Source organism: Hippocampus bargibanti, linkage group LG15 (assembly GCF_051943395.1).
Source record: "Hippocampus bargibanti isolate YZ-2025 linkage group LG15, ASM5194339v1, whole genome shotgun sequence".
NCBI lineage: Eukaryota > Metazoa > Chordata > Actinopteri > Syngnathiformes > Syngnathidae > Hippocampus > Hippocampus bargibanti.
The window spans coordinates 6,018,449-6,038,202 of record NC_142748.1 but is presented as its reverse complement, the minus strand read 5'-3'; the positions used below and the strand labels follow the sequence as shown (position 1 = coordinate 6,038,202).

General features: G+C 38.6%; 4 protein-coding genes across 7 annotated transcripts; 3 read left to right on the top strand and 1 right to left on the bottom strand.

The window, feature by feature from the left end:
* Window positions 1–6: 6 nt before the first annotated feature.
* cybc1 (cytochrome b-245 chaperone 1) lies at window positions 7–1,995 on the bottom strand. Its single transcript, XM_089015446.1, has 6 exons — window positions 1,858–1,995; window positions 1,373–1,460; window positions 1,244–1,285; window positions 980–1,150; window positions 744–888; window positions 7–485 (listed from the first exon to the last, which is right to left on the bottom strand). The coding sequence occupies exons 2-6, from the start codon at window positions 1,458–1,460 to the stop codon at window positions 338–340; spliced, it is 594 nt and encodes a 197-aa protein (XP_088871572.1). The 5' UTR covers window positions 1,858–1,995; the 3' UTR covers window positions 7–337.
* Window positions 1,996–2,359: 364 nt separating this feature from the next.
* narf (nuclear prelamin A recognition factor) lies at window positions 2,360–8,844 on the top strand. The gene is made up of 12 exons (XM_089015807.1): window positions 2,360–2,667; window positions 3,015–3,087; window positions 3,166–3,231; window positions 3,315–3,443; window positions 3,515–3,647; window positions 3,797–3,931; window positions 5,016–5,134; window positions 5,213–5,342; window positions 5,543–5,615; window positions 6,591–6,728; window positions 6,806–6,963; window positions 7,536–8,844. Exons 2-12 carry the CDS (start codon window positions 3,031–3,033, stop codon window positions 7,781–7,783), a joined length of 1,386 nt encoding a protein of 461 aa, XP_088871933.1. The 5' UTR covers window positions 2,360–2,667; window positions 3,015–3,030; the 3' UTR covers window positions 7,784–8,844.
* fdxr (ferredoxin reductase) lies at window positions 8,372–14,558 on the top strand. 4 transcript variants are annotated; one of them, XM_089015804.1, is made up of 16 exons: window positions 8,372–8,511; window positions 8,861–9,217; window positions 9,293–9,402; window positions 9,495–9,645; window positions 9,729–10,640; window positions 10,789–10,877; window positions 10,970–11,065; window positions 11,417–11,539; window positions 11,605–11,718; window positions 11,788–11,889; window positions 12,241–12,348; window positions 12,548–12,632; window positions 13,470–13,669; window positions 13,740–13,911; window positions 13,985–14,158; window positions 14,266–14,558. In XM_089015804.1, exons 5-16 carry the CDS (start codon window positions 10,565–10,567, stop codon window positions 14,394–14,396), a joined length of 1,470 nt encoding a protein of 489 aa, XP_088871930.1. In that variant the 5' UTR covers window positions 8,372–8,511; window positions 8,861–9,217; window positions 9,293–9,402; window positions 9,495–9,645; window positions 9,729–10,564; the 3' UTR covers window positions 14,397–14,558. The 4 variants fall into 4 exon arrangements, with proteins under 4 accessions (XP_088871930.1, XP_088871932.1, XP_088871929.1 ...); XM_089015806.1 differs by having other exon boundaries at window positions 8,386–8,511; window positions 8,858–9,217; window positions 9,495–9,568; XM_089015803.1 differs by having other exon boundaries at window positions 8,386–8,511; window positions 8,858–9,217.
* A 316-nt stretch (window positions 14,559–14,874) lies between these two features.
* On the top strand, window positions 14,875–17,116 carry cstf1 (cleavage stimulation factor subunit 1). The gene is made up of 7 exons (XM_089015422.1): window positions 14,875–14,954; window positions 15,047–15,120; window positions 15,246–15,417; window positions 15,507–15,784; window positions 15,855–16,052; window positions 16,135–16,525; window positions 16,669–17,116. The coding sequence occupies exons 3-7, from the start codon at window positions 15,249–15,251 to the stop codon at window positions 16,926–16,928; spliced, it is 1,296 nt and encodes a 431-aa protein (XP_088871548.1). The 5' UTR covers window positions 14,875–14,954; window positions 15,047–15,120; window positions 15,246–15,248; the 3' UTR covers window positions 16,929–17,116.
* The last annotated feature ends 2,638 nt before the right edge of the window (window positions 17,117–19,754 follow it).

The following is a 19,754-nucleotide window of genomic DNA, read 5'->3' as shown; positions in this document are numbered from 1 at the left end:
TATTGGTACAAGCTAAGTTGTTTTTTAATACAAAAATGCCTTTCCTTGAATCAAAAATCGTAACACAAATCAAATCCAACAGTAGGGAAAAAAAGATATTCAAGTGGTTATAAGTAACTTGTTTGGACTTCAGAACACACCAATGGGCAAAAATACACACATCTTTGGTTTGCTATAGTAAATCCCAGCCGCATATTTCCAAACTACAATATGATCAAGTAATGTTTTCTGACACGTAAATGAGTATACCATGCAATTATAGTAACACACTAATCCCAGCCACTGTGGTGACACCATCCCAAAATGTGATCTTAAAAAAAATAATGTCACATAGAAATCAAAGTTTTTCTTCTTCGACCTCTGAATCGCTGCTGTTATCTAAAAAATCGGCTACCTCTTCTGTGCGTGCGGTCATTTCGCTCTGCTCTCCTTGCTCCTCCAATCCCAAAAAGCACTTGACCAATGCTGCTATAGCCTCCACATCGCTGATGAGCATCACATAGGGAAAAGAATAGAGCATTAAATTAGATGTACTCACACTTTAATGTAACTTTTCACATTTTTTTTTTTTATCATAACAACAATACGCATGCATTGGGTGTGTTAATTTACGGTCATTAACCTTAAATTTTGATCTTGACTATCGTTTGTCATTGACGAGGAGCTGCTCTTGGGTGTACAATATGCATAACACTTCAGTTCAAGAGCCATAATGTATGAATGTGATTAAAGTAAGGACTTACCTTCGCCCCCCAATTGTGGCACTCTGAGTCAGTGGGTAGGAGAAACCCGTAGCCAGACGCAACATCACAAGGTAGCCTTTCCCCAAATATCTGACCTTTTCTTCTTGGACGCAGACATCGTGCAGATGCCTCAAGTCCAAAACAACTTGAGAGTAGAGCAAAGAAAAAATATTTACTTTAGGATTTGTTCTTGTGCACTTCCAAGTGGATAACTAAACCGCTATGCTGTTACTTACCTTTCTCTTGCCCCTTTTTGCATAATGTCAGAATAACAGCGTACAAGCTAATGGTCTTAAGTTGAATCACGTTCTTAGTTTTGTCAAACACCGCCTCCTCCCAATCTTCCATGTTCTGAATGGCCACGAATAGACAGCCAGTGACATAGAAAAGCTTCCACAAGATGCTATCTGTGTAGAAAATACGTATAATAAGGTACATGGTAAGTCAAATATTTATAATCTGTATCGGTCAGCCAATGCTGTAAAACTAAAATTGCAAACCAGAGCTGTAGTAAGCAGCCGCCAACCCAATGGATGCCATACCTGAAGAAACAGAGGCATGATTAAAACAATGTGATTTTTACGGACAAAACATTTATTTCACTTCTAGAATAAGAAAAAAATAAGTACCGATACAAAGAGACCAAGAACGGATGCCAGGGTTTCTCTTCAGGTGCAACATTGTAGAGTTGTGCTCCTCTACTTCCATGTATCCCATCTATGCATAGAAAAAAAGACCATGATTCAGTATATTGTTGCTAACATTCCTAAAACAGATTTGCTAGACATTCTTTTACAGTACTAATACGTTATTCTGACAGTACGTGGATATAAATGCATTACAACAGTATACATTGGATGCAGCATCTGTCTTGTCCAAAATAAAGGTGACTACAGTCAGTAATATCAAACCTAGACTCGTCGTCAAACTATCACATGTCACACTAGTGTACACATCAGTGTGCTGCTTCAATTTTATTTTATCCGTCACATTTGTGTCATGTAAAATATTTAGAAAACAATTAAAGTGAACGAGACAGTGATCACTACATGCAGATATTTTTGTAATAAATCAACAAGACAACGTGATCTCAAAAAAATGCCGGTAAGCTTACCTTGTATATATATAGATATCTGTGGCCTTTCTACAAATATTTCTAAAAGGAAAAATTGCAAGATTTCACTATTGATAAATATATAAGGAAGTTCGACGCGTGTTTTTGTGGTCTGCACTTTCTTCCTGGATGGGGGTGTGGTCTGATTGGATACATTCGCTTCCGCTGGAATTCAAAATAAAAGCGTGAGAAGGAAATCACACAATTTCAAAAATACGGAAAAAAGGAAATAGTGACTATAATTGTACTGTATATTTGTAATATTTAATATAACATTCTGTTTTTTTATTGTACATTTTCTTGGTCTTTGTTTTTTACATTTTGTTGTTCATTACTTTAAAACAAACTTAATAAAACAACTCGTATTTTTTGTGAGGTAATTTTTAAAATACTGTAATTATGGTGGATAACGTTTTATTAGCAAAATAATAACATAATATTTTTAATGTGGTGCCTATTTTCACACTTCCGGGGCAAGCTATGCGCATGTACTACTGTTGTGTATTGTACACTTCACCGGCTACGACAATGGGAGTTGAATTACCATACATATGAATGGCTCGGTATTGAGAAACGCCGATTCCTTTAAAACAGTTATGGAATAACGCAGTCGAACTCTAATATAGGGACTTTCCCCCTCACATTCTGGTAGCAGTATTCAGTCTGAGTGCTTGTGGGTTTATTTTGCTCCCTTCCTTTGCTATTGCTGCAGCTGGACCTTCAAATCTGCTATGCGTTTCCTGTTGTTTTCTGTAAACTTTTGGTTTTAATAGAGTCTAAACCTGAGTTTTGCCGTCTAAATACCCCTTGGTGAGTTTCTTCAATCTTCCTTGTATTCATTTTCAATCTCTTTTAAATTACACACACAGAGATAAGTGTGCATGGTATTTCAAGATTATGCGAGACTGAAACTAGTGTGCAGTATTTTGTTTTCTTTGTATGAGTATGCAACTTTAAATATATTTAACACATTGATTTCGCCATACTTCTGCAGTGCTTGTGATAAGCTGGCTGCTTGTGATAGAACGTTGTCCTCTCTGAGAAGGGTGGAGTCATGTTAAACAAAAACAGACACTCTAGTAATTCCTTATATAACATGCATTTTTTTCATTGAGTATGTGAATGACTAGAAAATGCTGCCGTCTCTCGTCTGACAGGTAACTGATTAACAAAATGTCTGAGGTCAGCTTTGGGAAGCGCAAAGAAAAGTGTGAAAACTGCACCAAGCAGGTGATTTCTCTCATATGTCTCTTCTATATACACAAGTTTTTATCATGTGATTTAAAATCTTGATTACTCGATACACAGTGTAGCAAGAAACAAAGTGATGGTGAAGTTAGCTCACAGCAAGAGGGAGATCAAGTCAATGGGGAGGTAAAGTCTTATTTCTACGTAGTTACATTGAAACCACCCTGGTTATGAATGATGACTTAATATTTTTGTCTTTGTTTCATCAGGAAACTGAAGGATCGCAGTTGTTGCTTAGTGCTTGTCTATCCTGCGATGGTTGTCTGTCTGAGGAGGAGAGCCTCAAAATATCACAACAGAACTTGGAGGAGATGGAGCGGGTTTTGGCTCTAAACAAGGTACACAAATTATTCGTACCTCTGGAAACTTCAGCATATATTTCTTGTACACTTTTCTCTTTTCTTCTTAGAAGTGTGACGTGACAAAGCACAAGATTCTGGTGGCATCAATTTGTCCACAAGCGCTGCCGTTTTTCGCCGTCAAGTTTGGCCTGGATATTGTTGAGGCCGCCGGTAAACTTTGCGGTTTTCTCAAAAGCCTCGGTAAGCTGTGTCCTAACTAGACATTTGCAAGGACATGCACATAAATATTCAAAATATTCAAAGTTTATGTGCAAGTATATGTCACGGATTTTTGCGTTGTTTTTTCTTCGTATTCCCTTGTTCCTCAATTATTCTGTTCACCCCCGCAGGAGTGCAGTATGTGTTTGATACAACGCTAGCAGCAGGATTTAGCATCATAGAGAGTCAAAAGGAGTTTATTCAAAGGTATCGCAGGAAGCACCATGACTCCTACGCACTGCCCATGTTCACCTCCTCCTGCCCTGGTAAAACTCTTCTCCATCCGTTCTTAGCCTATGGTGAACCCCGGCTATTCAAATACTTTTATTTTTCTCTATTGCTGACAATTATTCTGCATCTGCAGCATAGGCACAGATTAATTTAAACGTCTTGGCAATAATAATAATAATATTACATTTTATTTATAAGTGCCTTTCAAAGGAGCCTTTACAATCACAAAACAGGGACATAAATAAAACCACAGATAAAATTGTAAATAAGAACAAGAGATAAAACTATACTGAAAATGCAATTTTAAATAGGTGGGCTAAATTATTTCTTTTTTTACCGTTATGTTAGTTCATTTAAAAAGGTAATACAGATTAAAATATTGCTTTTTTCCAGTCTCTTTTTATATCGATGGCGTGCAACAAGCGGAGGGAGGGAATGAAATACCCAGTTAAAAACAATTTGATATGAAATAAGAAATTATCACAATTATTTTAATAAAAAAGAAAAAAAAAGAAAAAACAATTTTTATGTGTTTAACTCATTCAATGCCAGACGATGTGCAAAAAAAGTGTCCACTCCAGTGCCAGGGTTTTTGTCATTGTCACTTGAATTCCAGGACCCACAGAATATTGAGTATTAGGACTATATAAACATTCAACACAGCGTAAGAAACCTTAGATTCTCTTCTTTTATCAGAGTTAATAATTAATTCCTAAACTATATGGATCTGTTTGTTTATAAAACAAAACCCGAACAAATTTGGGAATGGCGCTCTACATCATATTTTCAATTCTTAAATACATTTGTGAATGAGTCAAAATGAATGAAATGTCACTTCTTCAATTAAACTATTGACACGGACATATCTATGATATTCAAATGAATGGCAATACATTTTTAAGCGATACTGATAAGAGCGCAGTGCTGGTGGTGAAAGATAGAGAAGCTGTCTTTCACCACTCCCTTCTTTTACATCAGGGACAATAAAAGCTTATGGACACCGTTCAACTTTTGACATTAATTTGGAAATCTGGAAGGGGTTTGTACTGAAAACACCTGATAAAATAAATAAAAATCATCATGACTTTTGTCGTTGTGCCCGTTTTTACTTAACTACAGGCTGGATTCGCTATTCAGAGCGCATCCTCGGGAGTTTGGTCACACCTCACATCTGCACAGCAAGATCTCCCCAGCAAATTATGGGCTGTCTCGTCAAAGACTACTTCACCAAACAGCAGGTGATTGACTAAATGATAAAATGACAACAACAAAATAGCATGAGACCAATCCTTCCTTATTTTTGGATGTACCAACAGAAGCTAAATGCGGACAAAGTGTACCACATGGTGGTGGCTCCTTGCTTTGACAAAAAACTGGAAGCTGTCCGAGAAGAGTTTTACAACAGTTTGCTGGAGAGCAGAGATGTGGACTGTGTCCTCACATCAGGTTCAATACCACCTTATCTCTTACGTGTCCGGCGTGAGCCAAATGAAACACGAGTTACTGTTACAGTATTGCTATTGTTTGGAAAAGATAGTCTTAGAGTTGGGATGTTTTTTTGTAATCTAGTCCTGTATCTAATTATGAGAGATTTGTTCATACATTCAACTTCATCATCATGAGATGTTTTTGTGTCATGTTTACAGGGGAAATTTACTACCTGATGCAAAAGAAGAAGGTGTCTGCAGACGATATGGACTCTTGTCCGTTGGACCATGTGTGAGTTAGGGGGGGGACAAGTCCAGGGAAGACAAATACTCAAAAACTTAGATTTTCATCGAAATATTCCTTTTTTCATCAGTTGAGTTAATAAAGTGAAGCTTATCTATTTTAAATGTGTGAACGCTGGCGCGAATTCCTGCCGCTGCTCACCTGCACAAAAAATCCCGTGAAGTGTCATTGAGGGTTTTGAAAGGCGCTTAGAAATTACATTTATGATTATTATTATTGTTGTTATTATTATTATATGGTTTTAAAAATATTAACCCATTCACTGCCAGACAATGTGTAAACGTGTCCACTCTAGTGACAGGGTTTTTGTCATTGTCTTTTGAATTCCAGGACCCACAGAATTTTGAGTTTTAGGACTACATAAACATTCAATATAGCGTTAGAAACGTTATATTTTCTTATTTCATCGTAAAAAAAGTTGATTCCTTAATTATATGGGTTTGGAGTTATATGAGCTTGAAATGAGGGTGGGTGTCCAAAATACAATGCAATACATACATATTGGTTTATATAGCGATTTTCTTTGACTTTACAACAGCTGAAGCTGGAAGAAAGCGCTAACATGGAAACAATTAAAATGATGCCCCCTAGTGGAAAAGAAAAAACATTCCCAGAGGCCATAGTGAGCGCTTTATCGGCACCCTTGAAAAAAAAAATGAACAAATTCGGGAATGGCGCTCTACATCATATTTTCAATTCCCGAATAATTTCGTGAATGGCAGTGAATTAGTTAAAAAACATTTTTAAAAGATATTAAAAACACACAAACCTGAATGCAGCTGTCAGGAGACCAGCAGCAAGGACCTCACATGTATTAATTCATCAGGTCAATAGGTCGAGTTTAGCCTGTTAACATAAGCACAAAGTGTCTATTAAAGAGTCGTCACCCACCACCTTAATAACAAGAAGTTGAATATCAATGGAGGAGGACACAAAATCTCACTTTTACAATATCCATTGCAGGCTTGGAGAAGCTGGCGACACGACCCTAGTTCGGAACGAAGGACGAGGTTCCGATGGTTTTCTCGAACACGTCTTCAAGTATGCAGCGAAGGAGCTCTTTGGCCTGGACGTTCACGAGATCACATACAAGAGCCTCAGGTGAGCTACAATGCCATAAACTAGGTCTCCTCTATCTACAGAAAAACACACAAAGGGTATTTCATTTGCTTTGTTAGGAACCGGGACTTTCAGGAGGTGACGCTAGAGCGAGACGGCGAAACGCTACTGCAGTTTGCGGCCATCTACGGTTTCAGGAACATCCAGACTTTGGTTCACCGCATGAGGAAAGGAAGAGTGCCTTACCAACTGGTGGAGGTGCTGTCCTGTCCAGGAGGTAATAACGCAACCAGGATAGATTGTCAGTTCAGTTATCTTTAAACTCCATTTTTGTTCAAAAACTGAAACAATATTTCCCGTTGGAAATAATGTCAATCCAAATAATGTGTCCCAAACGACCAAAAAAAAAGCATTTGATAAGGATGAAATACACATAGTTGAACACACAGACTAAGATGTGAAAAAAAAGACAAATAGTTAAATTAAGATCAAATTGAGAGCATATGCAAATTTAAATGATACATTAGTAAAACACAGCCTTTTTGAATTTGAATATCACATCCTTGGACGCCCCTCCAAGACGTCCTCTGGTACAAGCACCAACATCCATAAACCAACAGAACGTCAACATTTTAATGGGTGGCCTTTCCATGAACCAATAGATTTTTAACCTGGCTAATGATTATCTTCTTGTGCAGGAGTGTACCAAATACTCCTTACCGCCCTGGGTTAGATAGATCTCTGACTCAAGGATGACAGTTTAACAGGCTGTGTCTGTTTTTTAACGTTCCATTAAAAAACAGAAGGAAACAAAGATGATGAAACACTCCCTTAATGTTTCTCCTTCAGGGTGTTTGAGTGGCCGTGGCCAAGCCGAGAATGAGACGGCGGGCCGCGTCGATAAACAACTGGTGCAGCAGATGGAGGAGGTCTACAGCAGCCTACCCGTCACTCTCCCAGAAATCAACCCGACTCTACAGACCCTTTATCAAGACTGGCTTCAGGGTCAGGATTCACAGCCGACCTGCAAGTTACTGCACACCCAGTACAAAAATCAAAGTCAAAGACCTTTACAGACACCACACATGCAGTGGTGAGAATGAGGGAACATGAAAAAAATACTTTATGGATTATTGTACAAGTTCTTTTAGGATAAATTAAGGACCATTGAGCCAGACTCATCAGGTGAAGTTCTTTCCTTTGTTCAATAGAGGGCGAATGTATGTGCTTTGGAAACAAGCCAACAATAATAACAATACGCCAACTAAAATAACATAAAGCACATTGGAAACTAATGAGCTAATATTGCAGCAACTATGCAACAGATTGATGACCCAATTTCACCAGTATTATGACAAGTATTTTTTAAAATAACAATAATAAGGTCACATCGGTAACATCTTCTTCTTCTTTTCCTTTCGGCTTTTCCCTTCAAGGTCACACGTCATCTTCAATTCATACACTAGCCATTGTAATACCAAAAATGCAATTTGGTTAAACCCTAAGTTATTCATAACTTTGTCAAATTATTTGTTCGTGTTTTTTTATCTGATCAATGTGTATACTTTATCTGGAAATAATTCCAGAAAGTGAAGAATGTGCAGCATATGCGCCGAGTAGTTGACAGATAGAGGAAGTGTGCGATACGCATTTCCTTTGTAAACCTCATACCTCCATTTAAGCATTTCTAGAAGAGTCGAGTTGGTTAGTCTTTCCGGTTGCTTCATCCAAGCCAACACGCAACCACCCCCAAGGATGAAAACTCACCGGTGGAGCTTTGTGCTCGGATTGCTTTGTCTTCCTTGTGTTGTGAACACCTGGTCAGGTGAGAAAAAGCAAACAGGATTGAGTGAAAAATGAGATTTGTTATATTGTACAATAAGATGAGGAGGTGCATTAAAAACTATGGATGATCCGTGAGATGCATGAGAAAGCTTCATGTATTACTATCGATACACCCTGTTATGTTCTGTGAGTTTTCGTTGTTGTTTTTTTTTACATAATGGCTATGGCAAATATTTGAACAGAAAAATCATGCCCGTCATTCCATGGTAATCATGGTCTATCACATTGGCCTGTTCCATAACAGGGATGCTAAGAGTTGCATAAATGTAGCCTAAACTTAAAGTTTAAAAATAAAAACACACTTAAAAATGAATCTGTCTCTCTAGCAGTTCTACAAGATACTTCACAGACATCAAATCTCGACTCCTCTGAGGTAACATGTTCCACTACGTTATCCGATCCAGTGGGAGTATATCTCAACAGACCCTTCAAAGGCCAAAGTAATGTGTTGTACCTGTCCTTGCAAAGAGGTCGGTTAACTAAGAACACCACAGCTGCGGAATTCGAGGGTCGAATTCACATAACCCCTTTCAGTCACATGATAAATGGCCTCGGCTTCACGATCAAGGTTTCTCCACTGCAGCGAGAAGACACCGGCTTGTATTACTGCAAATGGGTCTTCTTCAGATTGGAGGATTTCACAGTGCAAAATCTTGTCAGCAATGAGACCCTTCTCATTTACAAAGGTGCAATGATGTTTTCAAAATGACCATTAGTTTGTTGATTGAAGTTGACAAATACAACAGTTTTCCCTCTCACAGATGTCAAACAATGCAGTCATGTTTTGGATACAGCCAGGATTGTTTTAATTGTAACAGTATTAACTGTCACAGTGGGAGCAGGAGCAGTGATGATAAGACGCAGATACAAAGTAAGTATAATTATCACGTGTTTTTGGTTATTTGCATTTTGCTAATGCAGTCTCAACTGTGTCTCAACTGTGTTTTCTTTGTGTTCCTGCAGTTTAAAAAGCACTTTAGACTGAGGAGAAATTCAAGAGTAACTGCAACTAACAGGATACATCAACCTCAACACAGGCAGGAAAATTATCTATATGTTGAAAACGCTTCAGACTTCAGTTATTTTGGAAGGCTTCAAGGAATAGCAAGTTGAAGTTAGCACGAGGTCATTTTTGCATCTTGCACAAAGCATGTTCTGCAAAAGTGTCAACCCATTTCTTTTGCTTCTGTTTTGCAGTCCTGAACATGTATGCGCGACCACATCCTGACTTAGATGTTTGATACGTGTGATGTTTTAACAGATTTACTGTGGCAAGCATTATTTTCTTATTCTACTCAAACAAGTGCAAAAACACACCTCATTTAATACAAAAATGTTTGAGATTTTGCTGGTGAACCTAAAATGTACTGGAAGATATTTCTAAATTAAACTAGAAAAAAGGAGAATGATCTGTATGTATGTATGTGTATGTCATCAATGCCATCTGACAGTACAGTACTGTACAGCGCACACACACTTTAGCAATATTATACTGTAATGTAATATAATATAATAATAATATATATAATAAATACAACCAACGCGTGAAATTAATTTAAAATGATAAGTACGATTTGAAAAATCATAAATCAATCAACCTTTGACTGCAATATTTTGCATTTAAATGAATGTTAATTGAGTGTTTACATGTATTACAGAGAATTTATTTCTTCTCAAAATCAACGTGATTGCAGAACTGCTAACAAGAAAATTTTAAGTATTTTTCCCTCCTATGTTTTTGTTTTCTATGAATATTTCCTAAAAGTAATTCTCGGGGCACCTTTGCGCTTATTTATTTTTCGGTCGGACTGTTTTCGGTGTTACACCAAACAGACCCGATGAAATAAAAAGATGCTGCTTTCATAATGCGAATAAGTTAATAAATGTTTCATTAAAACTTTGTGTCACTGCAGTGTGTCTCGATCGTTAACAGGAAGAAACTGAGCATGTTTAGTTGTTTTTTTTTGGACCTTGCCTTTTGCTCTCGCTCACTGTCATTTTGGCACTGGTATGAATAGCTGTCGGCATCCAAGATGCCTGCATTTAGAAAACTATTTAGCGGTGTTACATTGTGGACGTGGAGAAGGAGTAGATGGATAAATCGACGCGGTGAGTAATTTCATTTTATACAATATTTTCGCTTTGTAAATGAATTGCATGAAACGTCAAAGTTTGATTATTCGCTTTCACGCTTGATCGCTGTCTATTTCTAAGCATTTTCTTAACTATAAAGCGTGACAATGCATTATTTGTTTAGGAGATGCAGCATTTTCCTCATGCAAGCCAAAAGTGTGTGTTGTTGGCAGTGGCCCAGCAGGATTCTACACAGCACAGCACTTGATCAAAGTAAATACAATAATACCCTATTTCATGACGTCATGCATGCAAAATCTAAAAAGGCACACCTTTTGTCATTGTGTCTTTCATTTTCCTTACAGGGCCGTCAAGATGTTGAGGTGGACATTTATGAACAACTACCCGTTCCTTTTGGCCTTGTTCGATTTGGGGTTGCTCCTGATCATCCAGAAGTTAAGGTAAAGGTTTGTGACACAATTTTCAAAACACACTTTCAAGGATAACCGACCCTCATCACGGCCAACATATTTCTGGTTCAATTGCAAGTCTGTCTTTTATTGCCATGACAACTGGAGGCACCATTTCAGCCTCACTGACTTGTTTGCTTCTATTTTACAGAAGGAAGTGTTGCTCAGATTATATTTGTGACATGTTAACTCATGCTAATCTGTGCGTCCGTTTAATTTATGGCTTTGAAACAATGACAGGGTTCATTGAGTTAAAAATAGTGATCTCAAAAGTTTACGTATACTGGAAATATTAACACCGATTTATCACTTTCTATTTTCTCCTGGTTGATATCTCCCCAGAACGTCATCAACACGTTCACACAGACAGCCAAACATGCACGCTGTCATTTCTACGGAAACGTAAACGTTGGAAAGGATGTGAGCGTTCAAGAGCTTCAACAGGCGTACCATGCAGTAATATTAGTAAGGAGTTTATATTCCGAACTAGTAAGTATGCTTTTACTTACAATTTGCGTATGTTATCATAGAGTTACGGCGCAGAGGGAAACAGGAGGATGGGAATACCTGGAGAAGATTTGTCCGGGGTTTACTCCGCCAAAGATTTTGTGGGTTGGTACAATGGCCTTCCAAGCTGTGGAAAGGTACGTCTTCTCCTCGCCTTCTGTATCATCAGATATCAGTTTGTAAGCCATTTTCTTCTCCCAATTAAGCTCAGCCCCGACCTGAATTGTGAAACAGCTGTCATTTTGGGACAGGGAAATGTGGCTTTGGACATCGCACGAATATTATTGTCACCGACTGATATTTTAAAGGTATGTGGGAGGGTTTGGATTGTATTAGTATTGAGAATATGATGAGATGTAAAGACCATAAATTATATTGCTCCATTTTAAGCACCCAATTAACTCATTCACTGCCATTCACAAATTTATTTGGGAAGTATTGCATTGTATTTCGGACATCCGCCCGCATTTCAAGCTCATATAACTCCAAACCCATATAATTTAGGAATTAACCATTTTTTTCTGAATGAAAAAAATGTCTCGGGTTTCTAACGCTGCATTGAATGTTTATGTCATCCTAAAACTCAATATTCTGTGTATTCAAACCCCTCATCTACATATAAAGTTGTTGACAAAAATGTCAAAACTGTTCATCTACAGAAGACTGACATCACTCAAGCTGCCCTTGAAGCTTTGATGGAGAGCAAAGTTCGCAGGGTGCTTATTGTCGGCAGGAGAGGGCCCATGCAGGTTGCCTGCACTATCAAGGTGTGTGAGGATCATATCACCATGACAACAAATTCATTTTTTTAATGATATGAATCAAAAAACTACCTGTGTACTGTAAGGTCACCATCGAGCCAGAGGACACCTTGACTGCTAGAAAATAGAAAAAAAAAATCATAATCAAAGAAATATAAGAAGCTAGATTAAATTTATACAGTAAATTTAATGATCATGAATACAGGAACTGCGAGAAATGGTGAACCTACCAGGCACCAGACCCGAAATGGTACAAGCTGATTTTGTGGGCGTCGCTCAGGCTCTTGCAGGTGAGAAGGCAATACAATACAATACATCCTAATTTATATTGCGCTTTCAAAACAGCTACCGCTGTAACAAAGCAATGATTTACATAAGTCAATATAAATCGACATAATAAACACAACAGTAACATAAAAACATGGATATCGAAATAGTTTCAAGCACTCTTTTCATTATGCTTATTTGCAGCTACAATAAAGGGGGGGATCATTATTTATTGAAGACACCCCCTGCAAGTTTTTGTAACATCTATTAATTTGTTTATTAACAAGGTGTTGATTAGATTTTGTCAATAAACCTTTTCAGGTGTACTTTATTATTATTATCATTATTGACTTATTTAATAAATTTGACATGCATTGTCATTACCATATTAATTTCACCATGTTTTTTTCTGCACTCTTTTAAATATTTCCCTCTAAACTTTCAACAACAGAGACAGTCAGTATTGTATTCTGCAATACTTTCTTGTTTGTATAGTGAAGAGAAGAGGTGTCCTTGTTCCACTGACCTTGACAGAGAAATAACAAGGCTGATGGATGGTGTCTGGGTTTGTTAGATAATTTACACACCACGGCAGGAAATTAAGATCTGTCGGTGTGATAAACACCCATGCCTGTCTCAACGTTAAAACATTGTGTGAATATGTTACAATTGTAACTTGTATTAATGATATGCAACGTTTTTTGTTTGTACTACGTATTTAGTCTCTGTATCTCACTTATCATTCATAGTTTTGGGATGTATCCCAACAGATGATTTGCATTTCAAATGCCATTTTTTAAAAATATTTTGTACGACAAAGCCAAAAGAAGAATCAGCATATCTGGCTTTTGTTGTTTCAGACTTACCCAGACCGAGAAAACGTCTCACGGAATTGATGTACAAGACAGCCGTTGAACCTCCAGCTAAGGACGAACAAGAAAGAAGAAGCAAAGCCTCACGTAGTTGGGCACTTCGATTCTTCCGTAGCCCTGCCGTGGTTCTTCCCAATCCTGACGGCACAAAGGCAGCTGCCATCCGACTGGCAATCAACAAACTGGAGGTCAATTTTGACACTTCGTGTGATAAACGAACATGTAGAATTTGACTTTGCTTGCCTGTTTGTACACCAGGGTTCAGGTGATGCGGCTCGTGCGGTGCTCACTGACGAGGTAGAGGATGTGACCTGTGGCCTTGTCATTAGCAGCATTGGTTACAAGAGCCTCCATATTGACCCATCAGTGCCGTTCGACTCTGGCAAAGCGATAGTCCCAAACCAAATGGGGCGTGTTCAACAAGCTCCAGGTACCTACAAAAAATAAACATCAATCAAAACAAAATCCAATATAAGAAAATATGGGTTTGTCCTTCATTCTAGGTCTATATTGTAGCGGGTGGCTTAAGACAGGCCCAACAGGTGTGATCGCTACCACTATGAATAACAGCTTTGACACCGCACGATCCGTAATGGAGGACTTGGATTCAGGGAACTTGGACATGTCTGCTGCTAAATCTGGAGCACAATGTATTCATACTCTACTTGAGCAAAGAGGTACCTTTCTGATCAATACTCTGCATTGATTTCAAAGTTGTGATACTATTAACTTGTGGGAAAATATTTTTTTCATCTGCCTTACTTAACTTTTTGTCGTCTCAAAGGAGTGAAGCCTGTGACCTTCTCTGATTGGGAAAAGATAGATAGTGTGGAGACAAAGAGGGGTGAATCAACTGGAAAACCCAGAGAAAAACTGCTGACTGTGGAGAATATGCTTCGGGTTGCATGGGCTTGATAATCATGGACAATTTATCAATAAAAATCTGGGTGTCGGGGTGGAAACCAACCAATCAGACACAGGAAATGTGTATTATGATATCATGTATTAAATGAATTACAATATGATCCAATGAAATACTGTTTATCTATATAACATTATATATATATATATATATATATATATATATATATATATATATATAATTACATTGTCTTTATTGTGACTGATGCAAATCGGTAAACAATTTGATCTTAATAAAAACCACATGAAAATAATCAGGTTTAGCACACATGGCACCACAATAAAAGCTTTTCATATTATTATTGTCTCAGTGTCCTTCTTAAAACGTAAACTATTATGATTTCCTACAAACAATGTACTATTTGCAACATACACCCGATTGTTGTGGTTTCAAGTCGAAAATGTTGTCAAAAATAGAATTCCGTAAAGTCGTCCACCGCTAGGTGGCAGTAATACGTTAATATGCCAAAAGCGACCAAAGAAGAAGAAAGTACTGTGTTGCCTACCACGCTATTGCTAATAAGTAATTCAAAGGTTTCATACATTTTATGTGTAAGTGACACGATATTTATTTCCGCTTTTAAGTAAAAAAACAAAACGAGATTGCCACATAATCACTTACTTTGGTCATTTTAATTTTACAGGTATCGCTTGCTATCGGAAGTGTTTCGCACTATCTGAATTCACCAAGCTGCACAGCTAACAATACAACGTTCAGGTATTCGTTCATTATTTGTGCATAAAAAACGTGCATCGATTCCTCTTTAAAAAAATATCGGGTTCTAAACTGTTTTAAGTCTGTTAGCCTTTAGTCACTTCTAGCTCTACATTCGTCTGTTGCAGAAGATGTATCGACCCAAACCAACATTGAAAGATCGTCAGCATCTGTATAAACTCATCATAAGCCAGCTGCTCTACGATGGGTACACCAACATTGCCAACAGTTTAGTCAATGAAGTAAAACCCCCAAATGTGGTGTCGCCATCTGAACAGCTTGTCCAGCTGGTAAAAATCGGTATGCTTTATATATGTGTTTATTATAGTTAGTAATATGTCATTTGTATGCATGTAAACTAATTACCAGCTATCCCGTTTGTGTCACAGGTATGGAAAACGATGACAGTGCCGTGCAGTATGCTATTGGGCGCTCTGATACAGTCGCGCCTGGTGTAGGAATTGATCTCGAATTTGACGCTGATGTCCAGACAATGTCTCCAGAGACATCCGAGTATGAGACATGCTATGTTACCTCTCATAAGGGACCCTGTCGCGTTGCGACATATAGTCGGGATGGCCAACTCATCGCCACAGGGTCTGCTGATGCTTCCATCAAGATCCTCGATACTGAGCGTATGCTGGCTAAAAGTGCGATGCCAATTGAGGTGAGCGAGGCCGCACATGATCTGTGTTAAGAAAATGGAAACTTATTATTCATATGTATATTTTGGACAGATTATGATGAATGAAACAGCTCAGCAAAACATGGAAAATCACCCAGTGATTCGAACACTGTACGACCACGTCGATGAAGTCACCTGTCTGGCCTTCCACCCAACTGAACAGATCCTCGCTTCCGGCGCAAGGGATTACACCCTTAAACTTTTTGACTACTCAAAGCCATCTGCAAAACGAGCATTTAAATACGTACAGGTCAGATATTGCACACAAGGTTTTTATTGGGTTATTTTTGCATACCTTCAATTTGGTGAATCGAAATATTTCTTCCCTTTAGGAGGCAGAAATGCTGCGTTGTATCTCATTTCATCCATCTGGAGATTTCCTAGTCGTCGGGACGCAGCACCCGACCTTGCGTCTTTATGACGTCAATACCTTTCAGTGTTTTGTTTCCTGCAATCCTGTGGACCAGCACACCGATTCGATCAGTGGCGTGAGTTACAACCCGACAGCTAACAGCTACGTAAGCTGCAGCAAGGACGGCAGCATTAAAATATGGGATGGCGTCTCCAATCGCTGCGTGACTACCTTTGACAAAGCTCACGATGGAGCAGAGGTCTGCTCGGCTATCTTTACCAAAAACTCCAAGTACATTCTTTCCAGCGGGAAAGATTCTGTGGTCAAATTGTGGGAAATTTCAACAGGCCGAGTTTTGGTGAAATACACAGGTGACGTTGATACTTTGTCTTTCACTTGCATTTGTCAGATTTTTTAAATGCTAAAATTTCTCTTAAAGTATAAACCGCATTAATCTCATTTTATTCCTATTGCATTTTGGGGAGGCCAAACATCTATAATGTTGCCATTGCAGGCGCGGGACTGAGCGGCCGTCAAATGCATCGTACTCAAGGTGTGTTCAACCATACGGAGGACTACGTTCTTCTTCCCGATGAGCGAACCATCAGCCTGTGCTGCTGGGATTCGCGTACAGCCGAGAGGAAAAACCTACTGTCCCTTGGTCACAATAATATCGTCCGCTGCATTGTCCATTCGCCAACCAATCCCGGTTTCATGACCTGCAGTGATGACTTCAGGGCTCGTTTCTGGTACCGGCGCACCACCACTGATTGAGAAATGAGGAATTTGACATCCAGAACTTTTTCAGGAAACCAATATTTTTTTTGGTGGAATCGTTAAATTGGATTAGTTAGAATTCTTTTTGCAGATGTATTTTTTTTGTATTCTTTGTATAGATGAAAATAAAATCTCACAATAACCTGTTATGACTGACATTGCATCACTCCCAAGCTACTTTGATAACTAGTATGAAACATTTTTACGCAAAAACATTGATTTTGTAATATAAACTCATTCAAGTGTGATTGTCATCTGCGGGTAATACACAATCATAATATATCATATACAACTATTGAGTTAATTTTTTTTAATCATAAATTGTTGCGAATAATTCAAATGATTTTTTCCCCCAACCTGCCGTGAGCAGAGGGATCTGTTTAACATATCACAGCAAGTAAAAATATGGGGTATTGAAATAGCGTTCACATAATAATTTAGTCATAACTTTGTAAAATCTGGCTACACATTCAGGTTCATATATTCATTTGGGAGCATTGGGGAGGCCACACCCAAATACAAATATATATACACATACGTATTTATATACCATGTATGGTTATAGATATGTATATATACAAATATGTATGTATCCACATGCATGTATATATACATATACGCATACATACAGACATGTACGCATACTCACATACAGACATATGCATACTCACATATGCACGCACACACACATACACAGAGACATTCTGTGTATATATATACACATAAATATGAAGATATGTATATACATATACACCCACTTACACATACACAATTCAGGTTCCCAAATACCTGGTGGTGAATATATGAATACTTTTTGGCTAATATACAAGTCCATTTACTCTCTGTAGTAAGATAATTAAAGGAGACAAATTTAATATTTGCCTTGAAATGTTTCTTGTAGCCCAAGTATATACAATTTTTGATTTTTGCATTTATAGAGTATGATTTATGGAGAAAAATCCAACCATGACCCATTGCCGTTTTTGCCATAATATACTGCATTTAAGTTGCATACCGAACAGATAATGTAACTATATTTATATTATTGTGGGTGATGCGCGCGCGCACACACACACTTGTTTAATGAGTTTTTTTTTTAATTTTCCACACCCCTACTTTTTTAGTGTTAAAAATGACATTTAAAAAATAAACACAATAGAAATGTCAAGTTAAATTCTTTATTCTATCAGACGTTACAATTGAGCACTTGGTCAAACAATGCAACCATTGAAACAACTGCACACTTCAGAAGTCGACTACCACAAAGATTGATCGTCCATGGAGTCATTCTGGTCGCCCGGGTTGAGATTATCGATCAAGTGGTTCAACCGCTGCTTCACGGCGGTCATGTTTCCGTGGTTGGCACTTGTGTTGTGGGTGGTCAAGTGGCTTGGGTGGTGGTCTGCATTCATGCGGCTTGGATGGTCATCCGCGCTTCTGTGGTGGGGGTGGTGGTCCATGCTCATGTTGTGGCCTGTCATGTTGTTGCTAGGGTGGCTGCTGCTCATGTTGTGGATGGGGTGGTGGTGGTGGTGGTCTACACTCCTGTGTTGGAGATGGTGGTCCTTGCTCATGTTGTGGCCTGTCATGTTGTTGCTAGGGTGGCTGCTGCTCATGTTGTGGCTGGGGTGGTGGTGGTGGTCTACACTCCTGTGTTGGAGGTGGTGCTCCTTGCTCATGTTGTGGCCTGTCATGTTGCTCAGGTGGCTGTTACTCGTGTTGTGGATGGGATGGTGGTCTACGCTGTTGTGGGTGGGGCGGTAGTCCGCACTCCTGTGGTGGAGGTGGTGGTCCGCACTCATGTTGTGGCCCGTCATGTTGCTATGGTGGCTGCTGCTCATGTTGTGGGTGGGGTAGTGGTCAATGTGCTGGTGGTGGTGGTCCGCACTTCTGTGGCTGGCGTGGTGGTTAGCGCTCATGTGGCTAGTCATGTTATGGCTGGTTACGTTGTGGCTGGGGTGGTGATCTGCATTCATGCTTTGGTCCACACTTCTGTGGCTAGGGTGGTGGTCAGCACTCATGTGGCTGGTCAAGTTGTGGCTGGGGCGGGGGTCCACACTCATGTGGCTGGGGTGGTCTGCGCTCATGCTTTGGCGGTGATCGGCACTCTTGGAGTCAGCCCCGGCTGCCACTTGGAATTTACAAAAAGTTGTTCATTCAGCTAAATTAAGGAACGACATGAATTTTCAGCCAAAATATGCTTGCACTATTTAACAAAAAGGACAAATTAATCTGTGTCCATCCACCATAGGCATAAAAAACAGATTTACACCCTACGCTGTTAATTTACAAAAAATATGAATTAATTGTCAACATTTCAATGCATTATTTTAACGGTTTTATCTTCACGCATTCACCACAATATAAAAATCCAGACAGTCAAATGACCAAATATTGCGCCAGATTGGTTGTCTTCCACTACCAAGGTCCAAAATGGTAGAAATATTACCTGATTGCATGTGATCTTTCAAAAACAAATAAGCAGAAGTGCCTGGATGTACCTTAATGTTAATCTACAGGTGTAAAAAAACACTTTGGGAATAAGAACCTCAAGACAAAAAAAATAAATAGACATGTATATAGCGCTTTAACAACTGAAGCTGTAACAAAGCGCTTAGCATGGACAACTATCATATACAGGAAATAGACAAGTACCCCCATATAAAGTAATTTGTTCCCGCTTTCACACAAATATTATAATTACGTCATATAGCAAGAATACCAACCTCCACCCAACGTAAAATGTGTTTAATAAAACAACATTTGAGAGGCATTGGATAGGGGAAAAAAAAAATATTTTTTCCCCCCACCCCATTTTGTACT